The sequence below is a fragment of the Amyelois transitella genome, chromosome 8, assembly GCF_032362555.1.
Source record: "Amyelois transitella isolate CPQ chromosome 8, ilAmyTran1.1, whole genome shotgun sequence".
Lineage (NCBI taxonomy): Eukaryota > Metazoa > Arthropoda > Insecta > Lepidoptera > Pyralidae > Amyelois > Amyelois transitella.
This window is the reverse complement of record NC_083511.1, coordinates 10,557,824-10,568,291: the sequence shown is the minus strand read 5'-3', so window position 1 is coordinate 10,568,291 and position 10,468 is coordinate 10,557,824. Positions and strand designations below refer to the sequence as shown.

The 10,468-nt window shown below is 34.3% G+C and overlaps 2 protein-coding genes across 3 annotated transcripts in view; one reads left to right on the top strand and one right to left on the bottom strand.

Annotated features, from left to right (window-relative positions):
- Positions 1 to 17: 17 nt before the first annotated feature.
- Positions 18 to 2,210, bottom strand: LOC106135820 (ashwin). The gene is made up of 3 exons (XM_013336208.2): positions 2,024 to 2,210; positions 1,612 to 1,950; positions 18 to 1,383 (listed from the first exon to the last, which is right to left on the bottom strand). Exons 1-3 carry the CDS (start codon positions 2,096 to 2,098, stop codon positions 1,321 to 1,323), a joined length of 477 nt encoding a protein of 158 aa, XP_013191662.1. The 5' UTR covers positions 2,099 to 2,210; the 3' UTR covers positions 18 to 1,320.
- A 418-nt stretch (positions 2,211 to 2,628) lies between these two features.
- Positions 2,629 to 10,468, top strand: part of LOC106136796 (blood vessel epicardial substance) — a 37,407-nt gene continuing 29,567 nt past the window's right edge. For both annotated transcript variants that reach the window (XR_001228664.2, XM_013337446.2), the window contains exon 1: positions 2,629 to 3,400. Coding sequence is in view for 1 of the 2 variants with exons in the window: in XM_013337446.2 (XP_013192900.2) it covers positions 2,909 to 3,400 (492 nt within the window). In the remaining variant the exon portion in view is untranslated. The remainder of the gene's footprint in view (positions 3,401 to 10,468) is intronic.

Genomic DNA, 10,468 nt, shown 5'->3' with positions numbered 1-10,468 from the left:
TTGTCAGTTCTTTATTCAAAAATGTTTTTTTTTGATCGTTGATTCAACTACAGATACATTGAGCCTTGTCATATTAAAAAGTTTTACTTATAGTACCTACTTTAAATAACCAAAATAGTTTCAACGTAAATTCGAGGAAGGCACAGAGCAATAAAATACAAAGTGATAATTTTGCTTTTCAGGGGAAGGCTGTATGGATTATTATAATTTGATAAAATTATTCATCTGTCTATCGACGTTTGTCCCAGTGACATCCTTGTGGAGCGCCCCAGGTCCATCTATGATTTTAGACAAACTAACATAATTTACAGTACAAGATGCTATACATATTTAGAAGAAAAAGCATACTTTGAGTATGCACATGTTTTGTAACATATACCTAAAATGTCATTGCTGTGAATCAAATATTATCGACAGCAAAATGTAACCATGCTCTATGGACATATTTACAAACTAACACATCACAAAAATCTTAGACAATACCTAATAACTTATAAAATATTATTTACAAAAAAAATACATGTATTACACTGATTCAATTGTATATTTATATATATCATTGTGTGTTGTCATGTTTCATTGTGACAAAATCATACTGTTTCAAATTCATAAAAATTATTACCAATAAAATATAATATTACAGTGTGGTTCTCGGCAACAATAAAAAAAAATAGGACCACTCCATCTCTTTCTCATGAAGGGGTCTAAGAGATAGACTTACAAAATTGAATTTCCTCTTTTAGAGCTACAACCTGTGACTATTTGAATCTCAGTTCTATCATTAAGCCAAACAGCTGAATGTGGCTTATAAGTCTTTTCAAAACTGTCAGTTCTATCTACCCCACTATAGACTTGATTAAATGTATGTATAATGTAATAAAATATTACATTTAGCTCAAAAGTAGTTTCAAAAGTGGAAATATGATCTTATTCTTATGTCCAGGCAAAAGGTGTTTTGACACTTTCTGAGGCTCATTTCAGTTTATTTTTATTATGGAGATTATAATGCACCATGTTAATATTTATGACAAATTGAACTTTTCACCATAATTGTTAACATTAAACTATGATAAAGTATAACTAAATTATACTATGGTACATGGTAGTTAATTTGTGCAAAAACATCTAATCAAATCTATGTCATTTCTTCTATTTAATTATTTTTATGAATCTATGGCTACTTAAAAATAACTGATAACTTTACCAGACCAAACAAATAGGTTCCAAGTTTGGTTTTTTTGTCCCAACTTTTGCGTAATTTTTTGATATTTCTTAAGGATACCATTTTGGCCTGTCTAACAAATAAAACTAAATCATAAATTAGGGCCACGTTATTGGATTTCTCACTTTTTTGGTGGGTGGACTCTCATTTCTTGGAAATGCCTGAAATTAAGAGTATTAAATTATGAAAAATATCCGATAAGAATGTTGTCTAAATTTAGAATACTTTGATTAGGACTTTATGTTTATAATAATAATAATGTTGTTGTGAATGATATAACTGTTGAATTGTGGTCATCTGGAGAAGAGCAGCACACTTAGTCTAGGTTCAAATTCATTCTTCATTAATAAAATTAAAATACTTTTAAACTTATACACAATTTCACTCACAGATTCTATTGATGATTTCCTTTTACTGCTGTCATTGTTGATAGTCGTCGAACTAAATTTTGCCTCCAATTTTATCATCTTGCAATGTCCAGACATAACCTCAGGGGGTGGCTTTAATCTCTCAGACGGCCATGGGTGCATTAATTTCCTACTTTGGCTATTAATTTGAGAATTCAATTTTGTTTTAGGATCAGGACTAGTTTGACGGGTTTTATTTAGTATTCTGCCTCTTCCTGAATCGCGGTATTTTCTTTGACCGTATGGAACACAATAATGATGAAATATTTCTAATAATTCGTCTCTTGGTAGTCTCTCCATATCGGGCATCCGTAAATGTCGCTGAAATAAAAAAAATCAGGACATTACTAACATAAAACCAAAGTTAAATAAAAACAAAAATATCAATACTAACCTCCTGAATAATGAGTATTAACTGCTCATTGCTAAGGAGTTCTGGGTGTAATAACATTTCACAAGGTACAGCCATTGCGGCATATGTTATTGAAACATCATAAAATGTTCGTTAAACTAAAATAAACCACAAAATAATAAAGGTTTTTAAACCGCCATCCATAACCATCTGCACTACATCATCTGGATGGGCTGGGCAATCTGTCACTGTCAGTGTCAATGACAAAAACTGACAGACGAAGAGCATTTGTAAAGCAACCTATTACCTTGGTAGTTGGTACTAGTTTACCTTCTATCAGATTTACTAATTTCAAAGTAATATCAAGTTTTATTTTTGAATGTTAATTTTTTGCAAAACCGAATGTTTGTTGTTTTATCTAAGTAAATAAAATAAATATAGGTAAGACAGTGGACTACGAGAAATTCAACTGAAAATAAATACTGGTTATTGCAGCTTGATTGCTTCATAAACAACTGTACCGAAAAATCTTTCAACAAAAAATAGTTGGCTATGATTTCTGTCATCGGTCGGTGCTGTCATTTGTGTGCTTCGATTGTTTGCTTTTAGTCTTTCTTAACGTTTTATTTTAGACTATAACTACTATAAAGAGTGTTTTTAATTTAAATTAAATTCCTTTCGGTTGGAACCCCTTCAGTTACTTGTCGTCTCACAGTGCTTTCGCATTTATTAGCAACTTCTCTCTGTTCAACAATTATAGTTTCTTTCAAATAAAATCAATTCACGTGAATATGTACCTTCATGTTTTTGAATAATAGATGCAGAATAGTAGTGATCTAAAAGAGCTTTACAACAACACGCAAATGCCCATAGCCGTTAAAATTTCGATGACAAATCTCGGGTCGCGTTTTGGTGTGCGGCGGGACTATGTTGTTTCTTGGTGCCTTAGCCATCGGTATGATAACTGGTCTGCAGAATGTGACTACAGACTTGTCGACCACGGCCAATGACGTGACAGAAGCGGCTTCGACTACCGAGATGGGTCTTCAGGAGACGACGAAGCTTACGAGCTCACAAGCTTCGGATTTCGTCAATATGACAGTGCAGGAGCGGCCGACGATGTGGGATTTGTACCTGAACCATTGTCCAAAGTGGCGGCCGATCAACCACGTATTTTTCCAAGTGGCGAATATTTTTTTTCTTCTATCGTTCCTGGCGCCCCACACGTCTAGTGGCTTGATATGGCTGCGTGTGGCTCTGGTCCTTGGGTGCGCGTTTCTGGGACTCTGGGCATGGAGTATAGAATGCTATTTGGATGCTGTGTTGTGGAACAGTGTGTTTGTTGTGATAAATTTTGTGTACTTTGCTGTGCAGTTTTATTTGATGAGACCTATCAAGTTCCATAAGGATATTGAAGAGGTAAGTCTCATTCAATTATTTATATTAAGCTTTTATTCTGCTGGCATGTGGCCTCTCAAACATCACCAAGACATGGTAATGTCTGAGGATATTTTTCCTATATTTGATAGAGATTATTAGCAAAGTCCAATCTGTTTAAAAGTATTTGTTTTGGATATGTTATTAAATAAAGATTTTTACTATATATTATGAGAAAAAAATAATTTGATCAATTTATTTTCTCAAAGAAAAAGGCACCTTTGGATGTCCAAATCACAAGTTAGAATAATAATATCTAAGATGTTTGCATCATACAGATTTATTTATAGTCATATAAATTATACATTCATATAAAATATTGATTCTCAGTTATGCTGTGAGCAGAAATCTAAAGTAAAAGTAAAAAGAGTAAAGTTTAAAATTTTACTATGAATTTACTATTGTGTGAGTGAATTTTATGACATGTACCTTAAAATGAAAACCTTTAACTGAGATATACTAGCTGTTGCCCGTTACTTTATTTGTGGTAAAAGTTAACTGACAGCCTTACATCCCCTCTTTTTATCCCTTTTTCCTTAGGGTCAACTCTATCTCTGTACCAAATTTCGCCAAAATCAGTTCAGCGTTAAAGGAGTGAAAGATAGGCAGAGGTCTTTAGGATTTTTTTAATTTTGCATACATACTTATAGTGTGATGTACAAAGATCATAGTAGGGTACTATTCTTCTGATGGCTGGTTGAAATTCCTCTCTTTTTTGGAGAGTGTATCATCTTATTTCTTCCATACACACACACACACACACACACTACTGCAGCTCTCACATTCCTATGACATGCTGTTCCACATCCTTTACATTCACATTTTCATCACATAGTTCGTACCTTCTCTTCTGCTACACCCATATCTGTCCCTTCTGCCGCCGAAGAATAGCACGCGCGACGCCTTTTTTATCGCGCGAAAAACTATTGCTGTTTCGCTTTTTATTATGATTTGAAATGGGACAGCGATAATAGCTTTTCGCGCGATTAAGATTGGCTGGTGTATATTATTAGAATGTGTATAATGTTCTTTCAATCATAGTAATAATTCGCCCTTGCTAGGATGCGATTAACTGCCGAAAGACGCTCGACCGTAAAAAATAAATTACGCCATGTAAAATATTACTTACATCACAGACTCGAACTATAAAAGTGATTGCAAAAAGACAAGACAGGAGAGACCTATTAAATTTAAAAATTGACCTTTTTAATATTTTTGTCGAAATACCTCCCATTTCTCCTTGGGTGTTAAATGTACCTAATGAAGGTGACTTAAGCAGGTTTCAAGTGATCTTTTAAAAGATTCTCCATAATTGCTTACGCAGAGTACCTGCCCTTTGACCCATGCCACCCTTGCTCTTATAAATTTGCCTAACTCCTGACATTATACCTGTGTAAAATTACATGCTAAATTAGCGGGTTTAAAATCAACCCTTGCGGGACTCCAAGTGTCTCCAAGCTTAAGGGAGGTAATAAAAATGAATGTTGTTTACAACATGTAACAGTCAGCAGCAAGCTCTATGTGTGAGTGGATGGACCAAGGTCCAAATAAACGACCTCAGCAAAACCAGAACCGCTGACAAACATTTACGAAAATCTGTGTCCGTCGGGAACCAAATTTGGGTTTCGGTTTCCGGAAGCAAACCGATGTACGAAAATTTATTTCTGTGACTTCGAGTTTCCTTTGGATTTAAGCCCCGTAACATGCACACGCGACGCCGTTTATATCGCCCGTGAATATAACGTAACCTATATCTTTAAGGTTGTATTTGTATTATCAAGTCTGTCTACAAGTTTTTTAATTCTGTGACAATAATAAATAATGCAAACGTATTTTTTATTATTGGCACAGAATCTTTGCTCGTAATATCGATAAACCAAAATCCGACAGAGGCAATTAATTCTTATAAGGTCAGCACGGAAAATTTTCACTTTCTTTGCCATTACATTCTTATCCAGGTTAAGGCATTATAAAGATTAGCGATCACTTTCTACCCGTTCTCCTCCAGCAGTGTCTAATAGATTTGTGGTCGTAGCACTTATCAAACTAATCCTGAATGATCCACTCGCCTTAATTTCCGAGGTTACAGGATTAACTTCATTAGCTTCTCAAGTTCATTGTCACGTTCTTGGTGCAAAATGGTTTGACGCAATTTTACCGTGGATTTACGTTTAATATCACAAAAAATGAAAGAGGATTTAAACTTTATCTTAAGCTTACGATGCTTCTTAGCGAGAATATTGCCCAAGTTTTTCATAAGACTTCTTAATGCTGTATTGGATATTGGACCTATTTCTAAAACTTGTCTACATTTTGACTGTTTTTTGTTGCTGTGTTACTTCAAACAAAAGTTAAATCCCTCTGATTCTATTTGTACTATCTAAAAGTAAGGATGTATTGCTATTTTGTAAAATGTCATCCAGGCTCATGGTGTTTGTCTTTGTAATTAACTTTGTTATTAAATACATATGTTTGATAACGTTATCCATTTACAGTTACATGGTTTTTTCATTAACATTTCCAAGAAGAGTGATTATGTCGCTAAAATTTGAAAGAATTGAAACTTTTTAGTGCACTATTTTAACAGCAGTCATGTTTTATTCGTCTGTTAAATGTCAACAAAACAGATGTTGCCAACTGGAGACGCATCGTGTTACGTGTTACATTGTCCATCCCACTGCCTCTGTTAGTATGAATAATGACTGGTTGAAGTGCGGTATTAGTTGGTTCCACTAGATGATCACTTTCTCCTGCTTTCTCCACATGACCACGATTATGTTATGTATAAGCATCATCTACTTACTTAATTGATGATAACTGAATTGATAAGGAGGAATTCCTTCAACGGATACCAGCGATACGAATACCGGATATTAAATCGATTCTCATAATAGTTATGTAGTAAAATAATTAAATTCGATCATACCCGTAAATGCTATTTACGCACTTTGCATCACTCATATCAGAAGTGCGTAATAATCTACAAAACTAAAATGTACACAAAACGGATTTTGAACGATAATTTCGTGAGAGATTTCGAAGTTTTTACGTTGGTAAAATATGCATTAGATCCAGATTATATCAGTGGTAAGTCGCAAATTTATTATCGCCTCTTTTTAAATTCGATTAGTTGCAATTGAGGAAACAATAAAGTAAACTCATTACACCGGTTCTTATCGACGAAGTAAATGCATCAGCAGACTCGACAAGGCTAGGTAATTCAAACTCAAAGATTGTGAGGTGAATTCAAAGTAATGTATGATGGAATTGTCTGCATGTACGCCTGGGAATAAGATATTTTTTTATTCGGTTCGGTTTTCGATTCCATTGAAATTTAAAGTTTTAAATTTTTATTCAACCTACCGTGTTGAAGCTAGGTTTCATAGTAACTAACTCTCTGGATTTAATTCATTGTCTCGTTGGAACTAATTGCTTTTTGATCTTAATCTCATTAACCGTCAGTGCGGCAATTATAACTTACTTTGAACCCCCGGTTGAAGTCTTAGTGAGCAATTTCCTATTTTCATTGCCATATAATGAGTATTGCGAATTACATCAAACAATTGGTCCTGAAATTGTTTACTTATATACGCAATAGTTATTTCTTTCCTATCATGTTTTGAATGAATATACATATTATCATTTAAGGTGTCAAAATTAAAGCTTAAAATTCACGTAATTGATTTAATCACGTGTACTCTTATCATTATGGTTTTAAGACTATTGAATAGATGAATGACGAATGTAAAATTTTGATATAATCCTCTAAAATTAGAATTAATATGTCATAATAGAGACTGCAAACCGAATTAAATTGCCTCTGAAATGTAATTAATCGCTGTATTTACTGCCTTGCACCAGCCTTCGGGTACCGCATTCGAACTCGAACTGGGTTACATAAAACAAATTAGTGTATCGGCTCTGTTGCTAAATTGATCTTTTGGGCCTCCAGTGTGAGCCTCATTAATTGGGAAATTCTAATACGTGAAGTATGATTGAAATTAAGATAGGGTAGGTTAATAGTTTAAAACGAAATTGTAATATAGCAACATCTATTTCACTACCGCAAAATTTTAAGGATAGATCTCTTATTCATATGCTTCAAGTCAGGCAGTTCAATATCTGATCTGATTAATCAAATCAGGAACGTCCTCACGACAGGTCAAGAGTACCCGAAACCAACGAGCTTACATAAAAGAGCGTTGAATGTGGATGAAGCGAAAAAAGTATGCAGTGATCGTGGCAAGTAGAAATATGTAGCCTCTGTCACCCCTCCGGGAAAAAGACGTGATTTTATGTTTACATGTATGTGACCTCTGTTCGCTGTATCTATTCCCTTGCACCAACTACCACCAGGCGCCGCATTCGAGCCAGGTTGCATAATAAATAAGTTCTCTAAAGGAAATTCATTGTGTGCAACCACGCGGGTCGCATTTAGGCTAATGGCTTCCAGATCTTGATCCTATCCTCGCTCATTGTCTAATTGGCGACGGTTTATTGTTGTTTTATAGCGTTGCCAGATAAATAAATAGTCAATTTATAGCCCACGTTAATTGGCGAAACAATCAATAGCTTTTGTTTTAGTAATCGTTAAGACATCGCTTGTTTTTTTATTGATTTGGTCCATCGTTCTTCAAGTGGCTTTAGAATGTAACGCCCTTGCACCGTTCCGACTTAATTGCTAACTAAAACATTTTTCCTTTCTGTTCTTCGCTATTCAATCATACCATCTATCATTATTACTTAGTGCTTATCTAAATACAATTAACATTTTATGTTTCAATTTAATTAACATGTTAAAAGAACAGCAACATTCAAATTGCCGCTCACGTAAAAGGAAACTGTTTGCTGACATTATTTAGTCAACATTCAAATAATGTTTGCTTAATTGGCATAACTATCAATTTTGATGCAAGCATGCCTTCGTTTGTTTATTACTTTTTCAATAAATTACGTATTATAAAAAGGTAATATTGGAGTGCTATCAAATTCATTAATTTGTGTAATTATAATTTTAATAATATGATCAAAAGCTGGTCACAAATTGACGTATGTTCGAATATTTTTATTAGTCACGCGAAAATGAGGCGCGAAGAACGCACGCCAGATAGTGCTCACTTTCACTTCACCCGCTGTATTATGTCATAGATTGTTTATTATCGATGAATATGATTAGTTAAGCTGTTAGTTAGATCTTTTTTTTTACTCTACATCACAGGAATATTATCTCTTCCTCTTAGTAAAAGAGGAAAAATGTGACTATTATAATTATGGTTGCAAACTTCCTAAAGCAAGTTAATAAAGCAGATTTTTTTTTTATCTGTTGCTTTGCATTTGAATGTTGATAAGATTTTGCTTTGAGATTTATTCTGTGAAGAAGCTATTGTATCATATTGTCTCATTTTTAAAATGCTTAATGGAATTACGGGAGTGCTTTATACAATGATATGCCAGTCACGTGTCAGCGAGCTTGGGAACAGATTTAGACGGAATGTTTTTACGATTTTTAACTTGACCTGTTTCGCTGAAACGCAAAATATTGCTCACTGTCATGGACACTCAAGATTTGATGCTCTCATGGGCTGTAAGTAATGTATAATGCGATGATAACGTCGTAAGATTATGCGATTGTTATTACTGTCATAAATTTGTTTACGATATTACGTCAATTTAAGGACTTCACTAACCTTGTAAAAAGTTCTTTGCTCTCACAGTACTGTCGTATTTGGGATACTAAGTCAAAATCACCTTCATTGTTGTAGGTGTTAATTGATGAAGAGATTTCAATGACTTTATCAATGAGCAAAATGTCGTCGATGACGCTGAATAATTCAACAGTATTTTGTTAAGCAGAATAAAATTGAGAAAGCAGAAACCAGTATTCAAATTGATGCAGTTTTCTTTTTCAGACCTTTAGCTAAATAATCACTTTCGAACTTTTCTTGAATGCTAAAAGAACTGAACGAAGTTATTTACACATCAACACTAACAGAAAATATAGTAGGTACTACACAACTTAAAACATACGACCATTTTTCAAGTCCCAATTCTCTTACAAGCTATAAAGGAAACTACATAAAAGGAGTCTCGCATGGGTTTCGTTGCCAAGATTTGTAAACGACAAGATATGGAATTATGCGGCAAGACTGAACAACACCGTACTGCATTTGACTGAGGCCAGATTAGTACAGTATTGTTACCGTGAAAAATTTAATCCATTCTTCATTTTTCTCTTTTTATTGTTATTATTACGAAGACTTTGTTCTTTTACGAAGACTCCATTAACAATTTTTATATGCTTCTTCCAATATGTTTACGTAATATTTATTCAGGAGTAACACACACAATTACACTTTTACAGATATTATTAGGTACTTGATTATGCTGTAGATAGATAAGTGGAGAGATGGTTATGTAGATGGCAACTAAACGAACCAAAACATCGGAGATATAATCATACATGTAAATATAGCCCTTAGAGACGAAGTGATCGTTACCAACTAATCGAAGTTGCTGGTTAGCGACATTGATCGATGTGACAGATGCCGTCGAATACCCCAGTTTACAAGTGCACCATACACCTTGTAATACTGAGCTGGTGATAGAAGGCGTTCTTGGGTCTAATGATGCGCCGGATTGCGAAAAACAAGCGTTAATCTTAGTTTGGATAATTTTGAAAAGTAGTAATTAGAATAATTTTTTTTCAACGACCTTCGTTTTCATATCAGATTACTTTTTTATCTCAAATTTACCTCAAGCCTGCTTGAAATATTTAAATATTTCATTTAAAAAGATAGGTTGGCGCTGCGCTATTTTGATTTCTGGGACGCAGCTCTGAGACTGCAGACGGAAGCAGAATGAGATTAGATCTGCCCAAAGTAGACAATACTGATCGATAATCATGTTCGAAAGTAGATGTGAGTAGAGTACACAACGCTATATTTGTTGCTGGTTTCATTGCAACCTGTCTGTGGGCGGGCTGGGTTGAGCATGGCGAAATTGGCACCGCGTGGGGTGCAGTACCTTTGCATAAAATCGATAACGTTTGGG